Source organism: Rhinoderma darwinii, chromosome 1, assembly GCF_050947455.1.
Source record: "Rhinoderma darwinii isolate aRhiDar2 chromosome 1, aRhiDar2.hap1, whole genome shotgun sequence".
NCBI lineage: Eukaryota > Metazoa > Chordata > Amphibia > Anura > Rhinodermatidae > Rhinoderma > Rhinoderma darwinii.
Genome location: NC_134687.1, coordinates 454,697,050 through 454,717,267, shown reverse-complemented (window position 1 = coordinate 454,717,267; position 20,218 = coordinate 454,697,050). Strand labels below are relative to the sequence as shown.

The 20,218-nt window shown below is 45.6% G+C and overlaps 1 protein-coding gene across 1 annotated transcript in view; it reads right to left on the bottom strand.

The window, feature by feature from the left end:
* MRPL40 (mitochondrial ribosomal protein L40) overlaps positions 1–17,963 on the bottom strand; it is a 33,915-nt gene extending 15,952 nt beyond the window's left edge. The window contains exon 1 of the mRNA XM_075854316.1: positions 17,868–17,963. Within this exon, the coding sequence (XP_075710431.1) occupies positions 17,868–17,899 (32 nt within the window). The 5' untranslated portion in view covers positions 17,900–17,963. The remainder of the gene's footprint in view (positions 1–17,867) is intronic.
* Between the last annotated feature and the right edge of the window lie 2,255 nt (positions 17,964–20,218).

Genomic DNA, 20,218 nt, shown 5'->3' with positions numbered 1-20,218 from the left:
CGGGAACCTTCCTGAGAACAAGCTGTTTGTTCCCCTGCAATTCCGGCTAAGGGTACTTAGGGAAAATCATGACTCCGCACTATCTGGCCATCCAGGCATCCTGGGTACCAAACACCTCATTACCAGAAATTATTGGTGGCCTGGGTTGCCTAAAGACGTTAAGGCCTACGTCGCCGCTTGTGAGGTTTGTGCTAGGTCCAAGAATCCCAGGTCCCGACCAGCGGGCTTACTGCGTTCGTTGCCCATTCCCCAGAGACCTTGGACACATATCTCCATGGATTTTATCACCGATTTGCCTCCATCCCAAGGCAAGTCGGTGGTGTGGGTGGTGGTGGACCGCTTCAGTAAGATGTGCCACTTTGTGCCCCTCAAGAAACTACCCAACGCCAAAACGTTGGCTACCTTGTTTGTCAAACACATCCTGCGTCTCCATGGGGTCCCTGTCAATATTGTTTCGGACAGAGGGGTACAATTTGTTTCATTGTTTTGGAGAGCCTTCTGTATGAAGTTGGGGATTGATCTGTCCTTCTCCTCTGCCTTCCATCCTGAAACCAATGGCCAAACGGAGAGGACTAATCAATCTCTAGAACAATACTTAAGGTGTTTTGTCTCTGACTGTCAATTTGATTGGGTCTCTTTCATTCCCCTCGCCGAATTTTCCCTTAATAACCGGGTCAGTAACTCATCAGGGGTCTCTCCTTTTTTTTGTAATTTTGGGTTTAATCCACGGTTCTCCTCCGTTTCACCTGGTAGTTCCAACAATCCCGAGGTAGAGGTCGTTCATCGGGAACTGTGCACAGTCTGGGCCCAGGTTCAGAAAAACCTAGAGGTGTCCCAGAGCGTACAAAAAACTCAGGCTGATAAAAAACGTTCTGCTAACCTCCTGTTTATGGTCGGGGATCTGGTGTGGTTGTCGTCTAGGAACTTGCGTCTCAAGGTTCCGTCCAAGAAGTTTGCTCCCCGGTTTATTGGGCCGTATAAGGTCATTGAGGTCCTCAATCCTGTCTCCTTCCGGCTGGAGTTACCCCCGTCTTTTCGGATACACGACGTGTTTCATGCCTCCCTCCTCAAACGCTGCTCCCCGTCCTTGGCTCCCTCGAGGAGACCTCCTGTTCCCATCCTCACCCCGGAGGGGGTGGAATTTGAGGTGGCCAGCATTGTGGACAGCAAGATGGTCCAAGGCTCCCTCCAGTACCTGGTCCATTGGAGAGGATACGGGCCCGAGGAGAGGACTTGGGTACCCGCCCGGGATGTTCAGGCTGGGGTATTGGTCAGGAGGTTCCACCTGCGTTTCCCCAGTAAGCCAGGTCCACTTAGAAAGGGTCCGGTGGCCCCTCATAAAAGGGGGGGTACTGTAAAGGATCTGCCAGGCACAGCTTCGGGGTTAACTCCCAGAACCAATCAGTCAGCACCTGAGAATACATCCCTGAGACTGACTCCTGCTTCCACCATTCAGGCTGGCAGGCTTAGGAATGGGAGAGCCTATCGTAACCTGGCCAGACTCAGCTAGCTCCCGCCCTCGGTCTATTTAAGCCTGCACTTCCTGTCCCTCGGTGCTTGTGATTCTTTCCTTGTGGTTTCCTGGCCCAGCTACAGCTCCTGCTATTTTTGATCCTGCTCCATACAGACCCTGGCTTACCGACTACTCTTCTGCTTTTCGTTTTGTACCTCGCACACTCCTGGCTTGACTCGGCTCGTTCACCACTCTGGTTGCTCACGGTGTTGCCGTGGGCAACGGCCCCTTTTCCTTTCTTGTGTTCCTTTGTATGTTTGTCGTGTTTGTCGTGCACTTACTGAGCGCAGGGACCGCCGCCCAGTTGTACCCAGTCGCCTAGGGCGGGTCGTTGCAAGTAGGCAGGGACAGAGTGGCGGGTAGATTAGGGCTCACTTGTCCGTCTCCCTACCCCCTGCCATTACACTGAGCTTGGTTCTGAAGCTGTATATATGTACTGAGCTTGGTTCTGGTGCTGTATATATATACTGAGTGTCACCATCATAACGGTCAGGAAGTGGCAAAGAAAAACGGGGATCAACACTGCCAGGAGGTGTAGTAGGAGGAACGGCAGCTTGTGCCTCCTGCCGACATGCGAGAATGTTCAATGCCTGGAGGAGTTGGTCATGTCGAGACCGGAGGTACAGCATATCCGTCCGCATCTCTTGTGACGTCATCTTGGTCTTGGATCGACCAGCGGGGTCCATGGCCTGAGCGTACTGTCACGTTGGGTTTGTGGACCCACTGGGCCGTACTGCCTTGACAGTATGGCAGCTGGCCAACAGGGCACAGGTTACAGTCTATAGTTCGTATAGGGTACCTGTGGCAGCTCGGACAGTAGCAAGGCAGGCTCGGCTGGGACTAGGCAGCAGGTAGACGTCAGGCGTGGTGTAGCAGTACAGGCGTGGTATACAGCACAGCACGACTTCAGCTCAGCACGGCACTTAACCAGGATAGAACTGGATACAGGTAACAGGATACAGGAACATGGAACACTGGGACACACTAGGAGACCATTTGCATAGACAAACTTAGGGTACAACAACAACAACGCTCAGGTGTGGGAGGAAGGGCCTGGCCCCTTCTTATAGTCCAGGGTGCTATGGGCTAATTAAACATAAAAGTCCTATGGGACCCGGCCGAGGTGAGCGGAAGTGAGCGCTGGCGTCTCCTGAGGAGGAGACTGGGGCCAGCGCTCACAGATCCATGGCTGCGGGTATCAGGAGGTGAGAGAGCCTGACGGCTCACGGCCATGGGCATGACACTGAGCTTGGTTCTGGTGGTGTATATATGTATGAGCTTTGTTCTGGTGCTGTATATATGTACTAAGCTTTGTTCTGGTGATGTATATATGTACGGAGCTTGGTTCTGGTGCTGTATATATGTACTGAGCTTGGTTCTGATGTTGTATATATGTACTGAGTTTGGTCCTGGTGTTGTATTTATGTACTGAGCTTTGTTCTGATGTTGTATATATGTACTGAGCTTTGTTCTGGTACTATATATATGTACTGAGCTTGGTTCTGGAGCTGTTTATATGCATTGAGCTTTCTTCTGGTGCCGTATATGTCAGAGCTTGGTTCGGGAGCTGTAATTATATAGAATATATTTATAATAACAAAATTACAGGGCAGATGGAATTGTTTTCAATTCATTGTATATTTAATGAGAACCTGTCATGTAGTTTTAACCCCTTGAACCTGACAACATTTTCAAACATTCCCTTGTATGTTGTTTTCAGATGCAGAAAAATCTATAAAAAAAACTTTTAAACCGGTGCACACTATAGGTTAATTACTCATTAAAGGGTCATGGGGCGGTGCCGCTATCCTGAAGAGTCAAATAATCCTGACTCCAAACTCACCTTTCCATGCCTGATTGACATCCCCCTAGCTGTTATACATCACTACCAGTCTCCTCCAACTTACTCGGATGCGCCATTGCCTTGTACTACTTGGGCACACACCGTGCAGCGAGGTGTACTCTGCCCGGCATGCCAGTACAAGGCAACGGCGCATTCGCAAGAGTTGGTGGAGGCTGCTAGTGATGTAGAACAGCCAGGGGGATGTCCATCAAAATCTGGGGGGCGACATTTCAATTTTCGCCTCAGGCAGCAGAAAAGCTAGAATCGGCCCTGTGGACAGTGGTGAACACAAGCACCAACATTACAACAACTGCTGCCTCCTGGTGTTTAAAACCACATCTTTCCGAGATTTATTGTTGTGTACTCTGCAATGAGGAGCTATAAGGTTAAAAGGGTGAGCATCAGGTTAAGGTTAATTTGAGCAAAAGATAGGAGGAGCTTTGTAAAAGGGGCATGACTTCGTGGGCACATGGATGGGGCTTAGTGGTGGAGGGGGCATCTCAGGTATAGATGCCTATGTACTGCCAGCATCCTGCATGCCAGTGCCCAAGAATCAGCAGACTACAAAAGAAAGCAGGTCAATTATAGCAATGTGAATGAAGTGTTGGATTAATTTTTGTAGTGTGACTGGTTGATGTAGTGTTAACAGTATACGTCAATTGTATGAGTGAAATATGCAATTTGTGTGAGTTTTTTGTTTTCTTCTACTGTATTACTGGAATTTGTGTGCGTGTTGTTTTCAATGTGATTGTGAGTGGTATGTGTGGTATAGGTCTAGTGTGTAAGCATTATGTGAGGTATGTGTTTAGCATTTGTGTGGTGTGTGCGGTATGTACCTAGTGTAAGTAGTGTGTGCGGTATGTGTCCAGTTTGTTATACGTGTCTAGTGTGAGAGTGGTATGTATCTAGTATGTGAGTGGTATGTGCAGCATCTGTGCCAGATGTGAGTAGTGCATGTGCAACATGTGTCCTTGGTGTGGGTAGACAACGTGTGGCATATGTCAAGTTTGAGTGGCGAGAGTGGAGGATATATCCTAGGTGTGAGTGGTGCGCGTGCACATGTGTCCCAGGTGTAAGCGGTGCGTGTGCGCATGTGTCCTAGGTGTGAGTGTTGCATGTGCAGCACATGTCCTAGGTCTGAGTGGGGGATGTCTTCTAGTGGTGTGCGTGCGCATGTGTCCCAGGCGTGAGTGGTGTGCATGCGCATGTATCCTAGCCGTGAGTGGCACGAATGCAGCATGTGTCCAGCTTGTGGGTTGCATCTGTGTGTCATGTGTCCAGCATGTGAGTGTGTGTGCAGTGCCACCATCAGGAATTTCAGGGCCCGTTACAGCCAAATTGTCTGGGCCCCCCTCCCGTGGCACCGCCCATTAACGGTACTCCGCCCAGTACCATATCACGCTCTTTGAATGATACATAAAAAATAAAAGAAACAATTACAAGTTCTACTGAACCAACTGCCTATTTATAGACAGGCAGCAGCTTCAGGAGCACATCATGAGGGTAGGAACACACTAGGCGGATACGCTGCATAAAACTACACAGCGTATCCGCCCCGGTAGCCGCAGGGAATTTCGCCAGCGAAACCGCAAATAGTGGTGCAGTTTTTCGGGCGCCATGTCCGCCGTAGTCTAGGCAATGCGTCTCACTCTTTTGAACGTAGCCCGGCCTTCTGTGACGACGCTGTAGTCCATGTGACCGCTACAGCTTTTCTTTTGCTGTAGCAGTCACATGGGATGAAACGTCAGTACAGGAGGCTGGGCTGCGCTCAGAATAGAGGATCGTGTCGCCTAGACTACGGCCAGGGTAAGTCTTAACTTTTTTCTTAATTTAAAATGTTTTAAATCCCCATTGAATTCAATGGGGAAAATCCGTAACAGAGGAGCAGCGTTTCCACAGCATAAACACACAGCAGGTCCATTTCTGACTTTTTTTTGGGCAGTCAGATTTTTTCTGTATCGTGTGGATAAGATTTGTTCAAATCTCATCCACTCTGCTGCTACTGTACTACGCTGCAGATTTTCCACAATTAATTTTGTTGCATAAAAGACGCAGCGTTCACTCCTAGTGTGTTCCTACCATAATAATAAGACCCAGTTTACACAGAGTGTTTTGGCATTGATTTTGATGCGGAAACTGCATCGGAGTCAGCTCTAAAAAAATCCAAAACTGCCTCCCATTGATTTCATCTGAAATCAATGCGAGCCATTAGAGGGGAAAAAAACTGGCATGTTCTTTCTTGCCGCGGTTCCGCCTCTGATCTCCCATTGAAATCGATGGGAGGCACAAATAGCGCTTTTCGCTGCGTTTTTTTGCCCGCGGTGCTCAATGGCCGCGGGCGGATAACGCCTGAAAATACGCGGCAAGAAAGTGTAGGCAGGTTCAAATCTGCCTCAAAATTCCTGAAGGAATTATGAGGCAGATTTTTTCTGCCTGCAAAATACTCTGTGTGAACAGGGCCTAATACTTAATCAGCACTTTCAGACACTTTACTTACGGTGTCTTTACTTACAGAAGAGCTGCTGGCTCCCACTCCATATACTTATAGTGTATAAGATTACTGTCTGCTGGGGTCCTGGTGGTGTGGTCTGTTGGACCCTGTATCTAAGCCTACCACAAGGCAGGCTTAGATACAGGAACCCAGCAGACAGTAATGATGTTACACTTACCCAGCTCTTCGGTGCAGCGGATGTCCCGACACCATCCAGCGTCGTGACGTCATGTGCGGCGCACAGCGTCATGATGCAAGAAGACGTCAGGACTTACGCTGCGCTCGGGAAGGAGGGTAAGTATGTGTGGTTACTATAGTAACAGGGGCCCGTGTATTTTATGACATAGGCCCCAGTTACTATAGTTCATTTCTATAGCTGTGCGGGGGCCGCGACCCCTGTAGCGGCAGTCGCCCGGGGATCCGGGGCATAGGGCCAAATATCCGGGGCTTGGGCCCCGGAGGTCCGGTGCTAGCGATGCCCCTGAGCACAGCGGCCATACAAACCTGGTCATCTCTGTTCTCCAGTACCTGCTCATTAAATTGCTGTCCTGTGGACAATCTCAGCTGTTGTTCCATTGGCCTTCTCCAAGAACCCTAAGGCCTCATGCACACGACCGTGTTCGGTCCGTGATATACGTACCGCATGTCGGCCACATTTCCCGGACCGAATACAGTTCAGGGTGTCGGGCACCAAGCATCATAGTTATGTATGACGCTAGGGGTCCCTGCCTCCCCACGGGAACACAGTCCCATACTGAAAACACGTTTTGACGGAATCAATACCATAGTCGACTGCGCTAATTATTCCGTCAAAATTGTGGAACCCTTACACAATGGTGACAAACGGAAACCATTTGCACCGGATCCGTCACCATTGAAATCAATGGTGATGCAAACAGTAACCTATGGTTTACTTTTGTTACAGTTTGGATTTAACTATATACTTTGACACTAAATTTTTTTAATTTACATTTTTTCATATTTTTAAATTTTCTTTTTATAAAATGTCCCTAACTATTCCTAGCCAACTATCCCTATCTACTTATATAATTATACGTAACTAATCCCTAATAATCTAATCCTGTATGTTATCCCTAAATATCCTAGGTGTGAGTGGTGCGCGTGCGCATGTGTCCCAGGTGTAAGTGGTGCGTGTGCGCATGTGTCCTAGGTGTGAATGTTGCATGTGCGGCACATGTCCTAGGTGTTAGTGGAGGATGTCTTCTAGTGGTGTGCGTGCGCATGTGTCCCAGCATGTGTCCCTGCTAATTGTAATCTCCAAAAGCCAAATAGCGCTATAGCGCTCTTTCCCTTCTAAGCCCTGCCGTGTTTCCAAACAGCCGTTTATTACCACATATGGGGTATTGTTTTACTCAGGAGAAATTGCTTTGCAAATTTTTCTGTGCTTTTTCTCCTTCAGTCCTTGTGGAAATGAGAAAAAATTAGCTAAACCTACATTTTCTTTGAAAAAATGTTGATTTTTATTTTCGTGGCCTACTTCCAATAATTTCTGTAAAAAACCTGTGCGGTCAAAACGCTCACTATACCCCTAGATAATTTCCTCAATGGGTGTAGTTTCCAAAATGGGGTCACTTGTGGGGGGTTTCCACTGTTTTGTCCTCTCAGGGGCTTTGCAAATGTGACATGGCCTCCGCAAATCATTCCTGCTAAATGTGATCTCCAAAAGCCAAATAGCGCTCTTTCCCTTCTAAGCCCTGCCGTGTGTCCAAACAGCCGTTTATTACCACATATGGGATATTGTTTTACTCGGGAGAAATTGCTTCACAAATTTTGCGGTGCTTTTTCTCCTTCAGTCCTTGTGGAAATGAGAAAAAAATTAGCTAAACCTACATTTTCTTTGAAAAAATGTTGATTTTTATTTTCACTGCCTACTTACAATAATTTCTGTAAAAAACCTGTGTTATAAAGAAAATTGGATTAAAAATTTATTTCTGCAAAAAAATATGAAATTTGTAAATTTCACCTCTACTTTGCTTTAATTTCTGTGAAAAGTCTAAAGGGTTAAGAAATTTTCTAAATGCGGTTTTGAATACTTTGAGGGGTGAAGTTTTTAAAATGACTTTTTGGGGGTTTATAATATATAAGGCCCTCAAAGCCACTTCACAACTGAACTGGCCCCTCTAAAAATAGCCTTTTGAAATTTTCTTGAAAATGTGAGAAATTACTGCTAAAGTTCAAAGCCTTGTAACGTCCTAGAAAAATAAAAGGATGTTCAAAAAATGATGCCAATCTAAAGTAGACATATGGGGGATGTTAATTAGGAACAATTTTGTGTGTTATAACTGCCTGTCTTACAAGCAGATACATTTAAATTGACAAAAATGCTAATTTTTGCAATTTTTCGCTACATTTTGGTGTTTTTCACAATTAAATACTGAACATATCGAGCAAATTTTGCCGGTAACTTAAAGTACAATGTGTCATGAGAAAACAAAAGAATCTCAGAATCGCTTGGATAGGTGAAAGCATTCCGGAGCTATTACCACATAAAGTGAAACATGTCAGATTTGAAAAATTAGGCTTTTTCAGGAAGGTCAAAAGTGGCCAAAGAGGGAAGGGGTAAATAGGGGGTATTAGGGAAGGCAAATCAAGGCTTGGGAACACTTTTTAGAAAAATGTTTTTTCCTGGACAACCCCTTTAAGGGAAAAGAGATTAACATTAGAAATTAACACTTCTCTGGCGTCCTACCGGCAGCAAAATAATGGTGATTTAGAAAGAAGTAACCCCATAGGCAGGGTCTTCTTAACATGCGTAATTCAGACCAGACCGCCCAAAGGCTGTGTCTTTTGAAATCCGAGAGTCCAACATGTAATGATTGACAAAGATGTGATGTGAGCTCCATGAGGCTGCATTACAAATTTGATCCAGTGGGATGAAACTTTTTTTCATGCCTCTGCCCATGTGGAACCAGGGCAGAGTGTAACCAGGAGAGTTGCCCCAGTGGAAACTGCCCTGGTAGAATGGACCCCAGCAAATTCAGGTGGTTCAGAACAGTAGGATTCATAAGAGATTCTGATGGCCTCTTTAAACTATCTGCCAATGGTGTGTTTGGAAGCCTTGAGACCCTTGTTATTTCCCATAAAATGAGTGAGGAGATTCTTCAACTTACTGATAGTCAGTAAACAAATAGATTTTTAGGCAACAGAAAATGTCTATAGTGTGTAGACTACATTCTTCCTCAGAGGAAGGGACAGGGCAAAACTCCAGGAGGGAGATGACTTGAGAAAATCTTGGGCAAAAAGGATGGTAAGAACTGGAGGAGATCCCTGTCTGAATGGAAAATCAAGTAAGGGTTCTTACAGGAGAGGGCTTGAAGCTCACGGATTCTTTTGGCAGCAGTAATTGCCAACAAAAAGATGATTTTAACACATAAATATTTACAATCCGCTACCAGCAGGGGCTCGAATGGGGGAGAGGCATAACCCCCTTAAAAATACAGGTAAGTCCCATGACAATACTGGTTTCAGAAGGTCTCAATCTGGCTGAACCTTTGAAAAATCTATTTTTAAGAGGATTTTGAGAAACAGGCTTATCTAGAAAAGCTGAGATGGCAGCTTAATGTAGATGGGCTTAAATCTTTCTCCTTTACTTCTTGTAGTAAATTCAGTATAGCAATAAGGGAAGGATCAGCTCCATCTTGTTCTTTAGCGGAACACCAGGCTGTAAAAATGCCTTTAATGCTAACATAAGTCTTTTTAGTAGATTTCGATCTGGAATGAGACAAGGTGTTCAGCACTGTATCCGAAATCCCTCTAGATCTTAATAGGGGCTGTTCAACGTTTAAGTTGAATGTTTTCGGTTGTGCCAGAATTGAGTGCCCTGAGACACGAGGTACTGCAGTGGGGGAAGACTCCAATTACACTCTTGATTTATCTGGATGAGTGGGGAAAACTGCGACCTCTACAGCCAGAATGGTATGATAAATTACACAGTACTTGTTGTGCACACTGACATCCATATACAAAATATATTAAGCAGTGATTTCCTCCACGTCATTCCTAGAGATGAAGTGTCAATTCAAACCATTTCGTACATGCACTAGATCTCCCAGCCAAGATATTAATCTCCTCACTACAAAAGAGAAGCAACATAAAGGGACATAGCACAATAAAACTTAAAATAGCCAAGTGACCTCTTTATAGGGTGTTCATCCCTTTATGGCAACTGTTTACCGTATGGCAGAAGGACACTTTAGCAGTAACTTTTAGAAGCTATTCTGTCCGCATAAGCCAATATTCCTGCAGAACGATTTCAGTTTCTAGTGGAATGTATGCCACGACAAATTGCTGCGGTTCTGAATGCCAAAGGAGGTCCAAAGTGCTACAAAATGGGTGTTTCTAATAAGACCGACAATTAGTGTATATGCAATTTCTCCTCTAGAGTATGGCTTTTCAAAAATTTTGGTCAAAGTCCATGCCAAAATTAAAAACTTATCTCAATTCATCTTTAGTTTCTCTCTTGAGCCCAGTATAACATTAAAATAAGCACAACATGGGGGGCGTGGCCTAGCAGCAGATGTAAGAGGACGTGTGTGGCTGGAGCTCCTGCTGTGTCAAATCCTGAAAGTACTGATTATCCCTGATTTACCCAGTAATATTCAACGATCTGGAGGCTGGGAGGCTGGAGGAGTCGGTACCGCTTAATACAGCTGCAATGACCCGTTCTAAGAAACAAAAAACGCCGCCGGCGAGTCCGGGGCCGAGAAGACAAGATGGCGCCGAGGAGACTGAATGCAGGAGCAGGCACATGCAGTCTGAAGCAGCAGACAGGCTGGAGAGATTTGCAAGAACCCCTCGTGCGAGCGGATCTGCAGCAGGCAAGACGCCGGTGGCTGGCAGTGGGAAGGCAGACAGCATGGCCTCGGGCTCCAGATACTCCATGCTGGGAGAGGACACGGTGAGTGAGGAGGAGGAAGAGCTGGGGAGTCAGCGGAGGGACAGGCGTGTTGAGGAAGATGGAGGCAGAACGCATAGCAGGAGAGACCAGGTGAGGGAGCCTTCCCTCACAGACATACTTGCTGCGGTGAAGCAGAACTCCTCGATCTTATCTATGCTGACCGGGCAGATGGGAAGCCTGAAGAAAGAAATTCTGCTGCTACGAAATGATTTACAGAAAGTGGCAGAGAGAACCACAGTTATTGAGGGGAGAGTGTCTGAAGTGGAAGATTTTCTTCCGGAGCTCAGGCGGGATGTGCAGTCTCAGTCCTTGGCGGTGGTAGCCCTGCAGGCTAAGGCGGATGATTTGGAAAATCGGTTACGCAGAAACAACGTGCGGTTGGTAGGAGTGCCGGAAAAAACGGAGGGCAATAACTCGGATGAGTTTTTTGAAAAATGGCTGCTGGAGCAGTTTGGCCGGGAAGAGCTGCCTCCTTTATATGCTGTTGAAAGAGCGCACAGAGTACCTACCAGAACGGGACCATCGGGGAGGCCCCCGAGACCAGTCTTAGTGAGGCTGTTACACTACAAGGACAGAGATAAGATACTGAGGAAGGCAAGGGAACGGCAGGATATCTCCATCAGTGGCGCCAAAATATCCTTTTATCCGGATTTCTCTGCGGAAGTACAGAAGAAGCGGCTGCAATATTGGGACGTAAAGAAACGTCTGAGGAACTTGTCCATACCATACTCCATGATGTATCCGGCTAAATTGCGGGTGGTTGCATTTGGGACTGCTTCATTCTTTGAGAACCCCAGAGAGGCTGCCAGATGTCTGGATAGCAATGAGGCACGGCTGCGGAGACCGGCTGGAGAAGAAGATGCGTGAAAGCCCGCCTGGGCGGTTAAGTTTGGAGCCATGTTGGCGTTTGCGGGACTGTAGCACATTATATGTTCTTATGCAGTTCTCCGAAGTGTGTGAACACCCTTGTCTGAAACACAGCAGGGTGGTATCCTTTTAACAGAGTGGCTGCACTTGATGGCAATGTTATTGTGGGATTGTTACTGGGTACCTAATGTATCTGTAAATTCTGCTGATTGTGTGCAATTGTTTATTACATACGAATAGCAGTGGGAGCCAGCGCTCACTGGAAGTGGTGAGAAAGTTAAATGGTTCAAAGGGAGATGCCAATAGGGCATGTCAAAAGTTTGCACCAGGGTGCGTTTCTGCTGGATAGGAGAGACAGTACATGTCGCTCTGACCCTTTTCGGAGGGGAGGTTTTGTTGGGGGGGAGGGGAGGAGGGAGGGAACGCACGGCCTAATATCTTGACTGGAGCAGGATGGAATAGTAACAAATTTCTCAAAGATATGGCGCCTGATGGGATCGGTTAAATGTCTATCCTGGAATGTCCGGGGAATACGGGAAGCTAGGAAACGACAGGCAATCTTTAACTGGGTTAAACAGCAAAATGCCCTGATAGTGGGGCTGCAAGAAACGCATCTGACTAGCGAATCTGTGTCCTTATTGCAGAGAGTGTGGATCGCACATGGGTTTCACTCCTTTCATACGACTTATTCTAGGGGGGTGAGTTTGCTGATACACAGGAGTCTTCCCTTTGTCTGTCATTCGTCTTTCTCTGATGAGGAGGGGAGGTATGTGGGAGTGCACTGTACTATATATCACTGGGAGTGTATTCTAGTAGTGCTGTATATCCCTCCGCCTTATTCTAGCATTGTACTTAAACGAGTTACGGAGAAACTCTCCAGGTGGCCTGAGGTACCGCTAATCGTAATGGGGGATTTTAATGCAGTGATGTCTGAAGGATTGGATAGGTTTCATAGGGGAGGGGAGGGCAAAGGGGTGAGCTGACTGCCTTTGGAAGATTAATGGAAGAATTGGGCTTGCTGGATATTTGGAGAGATAAACATCCAGGGGTGAGGCAGTACTCGTGTGCATCGTCCACATTTCAGTCTCTTTCACGAATAGACTTGGTAGCATGCTCAGCTTCAGCAGTGCCGTACATAGCGCAAATTGAATACCTACAGAGGGCGTTGTCAGACCACTCTCCGATGGCGGTGACACTGGATGTGGGTGTAAGGCCCACCAGGAACCCCGGGAATTGGAAGCTGAATGCGTTTTGGCTAAGATTGATGGATGGCGGGGAAATACGGGACTTGATAAAAGAATATTTCAATTTTAATACTGAGTCAGTGCCGCGAGGGGTTTTATGGGACGCCATGAAAGCATGGTTGAGAGGAGTATTCGTTCAACATATTAAACGAATAAAAACTAAATCTAGGCAATTGGGAGAAAGTTTAGAGGATCGGGTGACAGAAACAGAAGGGAGACATGTAGAAGAGGGGTCCGAGGAGACACTTAGACATTGGGTGGAGGCACAGACGCTGTTAAAAAATCACCAACTAGCAATGGCGGATAATAAAGGATTATTCCTTAAACAGAAATATTATGAAGAAGGGGAAACGGCGGGGAGACTACTCGCTAGGATGGCAAAGCCGCATGGGAGTAATAATTTCATTCATGGCCTTAGGGGGAGGGGGAGAGGGTGGAGACAGACACGGGGCAAATCTTGCAAATATTTCAGCGGTTTTATACTGACCTATATACATCCAAAGTGCATTACGACACACAGCAATTGGACGAGTACCTGGGAAACATTAATTTGCCTACCTTGGGCCGGGAGGACAGTGAAAGCTTGGAGGCACCTATTTCACTGGAGGAGTTGGAACAGGCGATAAGGGATATGGCAAATGAGAAAGCTCCGGGTCCAGATGGGTTACCGGGGGAAATCTATAAGGAATATGGGACGGAATTAGCGCCACAATACTTGAGTACTTTGCAGGATAGCTTTGACAGAGGTAAACTACCAGACTCCCTATATGAGGCAACGATAGTGGTTCTCCCAAAAGAGGGGAAAGACAGTCAATTACCGGAGTCCTACAGACCAATATCCATGTTGACATCGGATGTTAAGATTTTGGCAAAGATATTGGCGCTGTGGCTGAATAGGGTGGTACAGCATGTTGTGCATGAAGACCAAGCGGGGTTCATGCCCTCCAAATCGACGGCTGTCAACCTCAGGCGGCTGTTTTTAAATCTTCAGGCGTCATCGGATGATCGAGGAAGGGCGGTGCTAACGTTAGACGCCGCAAAAGCTTTCGATTGTGTAGAATGGGGGTACCTATGGCGGGTAATAGAAAAGATGGGATTCGGCCCTAACTTCGTGAAGTGGGTACAGTTGCTGTATGTGGCCTCTACAGCCCGCATACGGGTGAATGGTGCAATGTCCGAGAGATTTTCACTGGCCCGGGGTACGCGCCAGGGGTGCCCACTGTCACCATTGCTGTTCGCCTTGGCGGTAGAGCCACTGGCGTGCCTCATAAGACAGGAGGAGCGCATAAGAGGCTTGCATTATGGGGAAATGGAGGAAAAAATTTCACTATATGCAGACGATATTTTAATATATATGACGGACACTGAGAACACTCTGAAGGTAGTAATGGATACGATCACAAGGTTTGGGGAGTTCTCGGGATTAAATATTAACTGGACCAAGTCTGCTCTGATGCCACTTGACACTGTGAATATTGTAGATACTGGAGGGGGACCCCGGATTCTGATAGTCTCTGAATTTACGTACCTAGGGGTTAAGGTGACGGCCAGGGTCCAAGACTATATGTCTTTGAATGTTTTACCACTGCTGCTCAAGGTGAAACATAAGGTGGATGCCTGGAACAGGCTCCCGCTCTCTGCTCTGGGGAGGACTAATCTAATCAAGATGATCCTTATGCCTCAAGTTTTATATATTCTTCATAACTCCCCAGTATGGATACCTAAGCAATGGTTCAGACGATTGCACAATCTCTTTCGAGATCTGGTCTGGAAAAAAGGGGTTCCAAGGATTAAATTGGAGAAATTGCAATTGCCTAAAGACGAAGGGGGGGTCGCGCTGCCAAATGCCTGGATATATTATCTGGCTGCCCAGAGCCAATAGTTTAAGGGGTGGGAGGACACAGAGACATGGGGCTCCAGCGCACGTTTATTGTCATATTTGGGGGGAGGACTCAACCCACTAGAGGGTCTGGAAGCACATACCTTTAAGAGATTGGCAAGGGCTAAACCAACATTACTCCTGATACATAAAATATGGTGGCAATGCAAACAGATCCTGGGAGTGGGAATGTGTACCAAATATACTCCCCTATGGCATAATCCGGTCTTGTGGGAACTATACCAATTAGAGGGCATGCAAAAATGGGAATTGGCAGGGGTTAGGCGATTACAACACCTGTATGATTATAACGGGCTGAGATCATTTCAGCAGTTGAAAGACCTATTTCCACTGGAGCACAATATGTTTTACCAATATTTGCAGATCAGTCATGCCCTACAGGCGCATGTAGTGGACCTGACGGTCTGTGCTCTTGGGGTCCTAGAGTATGTGGGACGGGCTGACACGACCAAAGGCCTGATCTCAATGGCGTACAGGAGCTTACTGTCCAAACAATGGTGCTGGTAAAAGCGAAATGGGAACAGGATGTCGGTCCATTGACCGAGGAGGAGTGGGAGGAGACAGAATGGCAAGTCTGGCAATTGCCAAAATATTATATCAAACGAGGAAATGCATTGCTAAACACTGGCTGGACGCGGAGCCACCAGGGATGAGGGAAATTGTAGGAATGTTGAATTATAATATCCTGATGGAGCATAAGATATTTTCTAAAAGGGGCACGGGAAAAAAATTTGAGAAACAATGGAGCAGATGGCTGGCCTGTCCTGAGGTGCTGTCACCTGAACTGAGCAGACTAAGGGCGAGAGTCGTCTGAGGAACAGGAGGTGATAGAGTCTGGAGCAAAGAAGGGGTGGTGGGGAACCTTGATAAGAGAAATGTGCTCTGACCAGGAATGGTACTAGAAACAAAGGGTGGAGATATGGTGGGGGGCTGTGCGGGGAGGGGGGAAAGGGGGGATGTTGGGGATTTCCTGATATGCTCTAACTATTGTATACGATGTTGGAAAATTGAAATGTGAATGTTAATGTGTTATTTCATTTCTATGTTCGTATCAATAAAATTGGATTGATTTAAAAAAAAAAAAATAAGCACAATATTATTGATTGGTGCAGCCAGAGATAGGCCTGTGCAGTATATGATCACTTACCACCTACTACCCAGCAGCGTCTCACCAACAACTAGTGGAAGCCTCACAGTTTGAGAAGTACTGCTCTAGAGTACACTAGATATAATAATATCTCTTATGTCCCTGGACATAGCCAAAGCAACAAAAATAAAGGCATCCGTTGTTTAAACCCTTCCGCATCGTCACGTACATGTGCGTCACGGGAAGATTCCCTTTCCCATATTCACACGTACATATACGATCACCTGCTGGAGGACTGCTGTGATTGACAGCCGCCCTCCAGCTCGAACGCCTGGGATCAGAAAAAACTCTGATCCTGTCTGTTTAACCCTTTCTGCACCGCAATCAATGTAGATCTACGTGCCGTTTGTCCTGTCCCTGTCAACTCCGGCAACGCAAACTAATAAAGAGCCCCAGGGCAGTCTAGAGATATTCTCTGTTAGGACATACCTTAGGTATGCCCTAACAGATGACTGTGCATTTTACATTCACAGGCAGATATGTTCTGTCATATAGACATATATAAAAACTGAAAGTCCCATAAGACCTTATTCAGACGAGTGTGTCAATTTTGCGTCCGCAAAAAAAGGACCTTATTTCATGCATTTGAGTGCCGTGTAGCATCAGTGTGGTTCCGTGTAGCATCAGTTTTTCATGTCCGTGTTTCTGCTCTGCAAGCACTTACATAAGTTTTCATAAATTAAATGCTACCATATAGTTACCCGAAAATCATGCCTAAAAAAAATATGTAAAAAAACAAGGCCTGAAATAGGTACGGAACCTTAAAATTTAAAATTTATGGCTGACAGAATGCAAAAAATTCTCTTGGTCATTAAAGGGGTTTTCCAATCCTTTTTTTTTTTTTTTAAATCAATGCAATGTTCCTCTATTAACCCCTTAATGACCGCCGATACGTCTTTTTACGGCGGTCATTAGTGGGCTTTATTCTAGAGCGCCGCCAAACTACGTCGCTGCATTAGAATAAAGTAAACAGAGCAGGGAGCCGTGAAATCTCCCTGCTCTCAGCTGCCAGAAGCAGCTGAGGGCTGGGAGCGTCCCTGCTCTGCCGGGTGAGATCGATATTAGTATCGATCTCACCTGTTTAACCCTTCAGATGCGGTGCACAATAGCGAGCACCGCATCTGAATGGTTTTGGAGAGAGGGAGGGAGCTCCCTCTCATCTCACTGACACCCGGCGATAAAATCGCCGAGTGTCTGTGTCTTCTATGGCAGCCGGGGGTCTAATAAAGACCCCCAGGTCTGCCTGCAGCGAATGCCTGCTAGATCATGCCGCAGGCATGACCTAGCAGATGCCTGTCCGTTTTAAACGGACAGGCAGTAATACACTGCAATACAAAAGTATTGCAGTGTATTATAATAGCGATCGGATGATAGGGAAGTCCCCTAGTGGGACTAGTAAAAAAGTAAAAAAAGTTTAATAAAGTTAATTTAAAAAAAAAGTGAAAAAAAAAAAATGAAAAACCCAGCTTTTCCCCTTACAAAATGCTTTACTATTAAAAAAAACTACAATAAAGCAAAAAAGTTACACATATTTGGTATTGCCGCGTCCGTAACGACCCCGACTATAAAGCTGTTACATTATTTAACCCGCACTGTGAACGCCGTAAAAAATAAAATAAAAAACAATGGAAAAATTGCTCTTTTCTGTTAATCCTGACTTAAAAAAAATGTGATAGAAAGTGATCAAAAAGTCGCATCTACTCTCAAATGGTACCAATAAAAACTGCAAGTCGTCCCGCAAAAAACAAGACCTTATACAGCTATGCCGACGCAAAAATAAAAAAGTTACAGCTCTTCGAATGTGACAATGGAAAAATCTAAAAAATGGCTTGGACATTAGGGCCCAGAATGCCAGCAGGGGGAAGGGGTTAATATATTAGTGCACTCTGACTAGCTTTTTCTTGATAATAAATGGTTTTAGTAACACTACTCCCTATTGTTTACCTTGAGAGGTTTGTTTTGCTCAGTAAGTTCATTCCTCTTCTCTTCCTGTGTTTCTCCTCCCTGCATGCACTGCTCTAGTCCCAGCATGCAATGTGCATGCAGCAGTGCACTTGCTCCGCCTACTACACCCAGCTCTACTAACTTCTGCAATCTCAGTCTTCATTTTGGTGCTCTCATTCTATTACTGATAGCACAAGCTGAAATCACTGGATATCTGCGTTTTTAACCTCTTAACGCCGAAGGGCGGATATATCAGTGCTCTGCAGCTGCTAGTTCGCGCAGGAGGAGGGATATATCCGTCCTGTGATGGCGCGGGTACTGCCAGTGTACCCACGCGATCAGCGGCAGGAGCACGGCTGTTATACACAGCCTGGCTCTTGCTGCAACTGCCGTAATCGAAGCGCGCTCCGATTCCGGCAATTTAACCCATTAAATGCCGCTGTCAATAGTGACAGCGGCATCTAATGTGTTTGACAGAGGGAGGGAGCTCCCTCTGTTTTATACTGACAGGCAATAATAACAAGAAGTATACCAAAGCATTATATATGCGATCGGCACATCGCATAGTGAAGTCCCATGGTGGGACTAAAAAAAAAATGTCAATCCGTTAAATAAAGTTGGTGAAAAAACAAAAAAAAAATTACAGTGAAAATCAAATAAAACTATTTTTTTTGCCCAAAAAGTTGTTTTTTGAAAGTAAAAGTGTCAAAACAAATCACACATACACATATATGGTATCCCCGCGATCGTAACCACTTGAACAATAAAATTAACACATTAATTAAACCGCTGGATGAACGGCGTCCAAAAAAACAACGGCAAAATTCGCTCTTTTCTCCCATTCCCACCATTAAAAATTAATCTAAGTCCTATGTACCCCAAAATAGTACTAATGAAAACTACACATTGTCCCGCACAAATCAAGCCCACGTACGGCCACATAGACGGAAAAATAAAACCGTTACGGCTCTTGGAATGCGGCGATGCAAAAACAAGTAATTTTTTTCTAAAAGGGTTTTTATTGTGCAAACGCAGGAAAACATAAAACCTTTACATATTTGGTATCCCCGTAACCGTGCCGAGCCATAGAATAAAGTTAACATGTTATTTACGCTGCATAGTAAACGGCGTAAATTTCTAACGTGAAAATCAATGCTGGAATAGCTGCTTATTTTCAATTCTCTCCTAAAATAAAGTTAATAAAAGTTAATCAATATATTAAAAGCATCTAAAAATGGTGGAATTACAAAATAAAACTCGTCCCGCAAAAAACAAGCCCTTATACGGCGATGTCGACGGAATAAAAAAAGAGTTACGACTCTTGGAATGTGACCGTGAAAAAAACAAAAATAATCCTTGGTCATTAACGTGCAAAATGGCCCGGTCATTAAGGGGTTAAACGGTTTGAAGAGGTCTTCTGGTACCAAAACAGTGGAAACCCCCAAAAGGTGCCCCCATTTTGGAAACTAGACCCCTTGAGGAATTCATTGTAGTTTTCTTGGGGAGCATGCGGCTTTTTGATCAGTTTTTATTCTATTTTTAAGTGGCGTGGTGGCTAAAAAAACAGCAATTCTACTATTGTTTTTTTATTCTATTTTTGTTACAGCGTTCACCGTGCGCTATAAATGACATATTCACTTTATTCTATGGGGCGATACGATTAGGGCTCATTTACACGAGCGTGTTATACATCCGTGCAACGCGCGTCGCAGGGACCTATGTTAGTCTATGGGGCCGTGCAGCCAGGTGGGCGTGATTTTCACGCAGCGTATGTCCGCTGCGTGAAACGCATGACGTCCTATATTTGTGCGCTGTTCGCACATCACGCACCCATTGAAGTCAATGGGTGTGTGAAAACCACGCATGTCGCACAGAAGCACTTCCGTGGGACGTGCGTGATTCGCGCAACAGCACTGTAAAGGATGAATGAAAACAGAAAAGCACCACATTCTTTTCTGTTTACAAACATCCACACGGAGTGTCATAATGATGGTGGCTGCGCGAAAACCAGGCAGCCGCGCATCATAAAGGGCTGACACGCGGAGCTGTTAAGTGCCTTTTGCGCACGCAAAACGCCGCGCTTTTTGCTTGCACAAAATGCACACGCTCGTGTAAACTCGGCCTTACGGTGACACCAGATGTTTATAGTTCTTTTATGTCTTATGGCATTTGCACAATAAAATACGTTTTGTAAAAAATCATTCACTTTTTGTGTTGCCTTATTCTAAGAGCAAGAACTTTATTATTTTTCCATCAATAAAGCCGTGCGAGGACTTATTTTTTGCGTAACGAACTGTAGTTTCGATCAGGACCATTTTTAGGTACATGCGACTTTTTGATCTCTTTTTAAT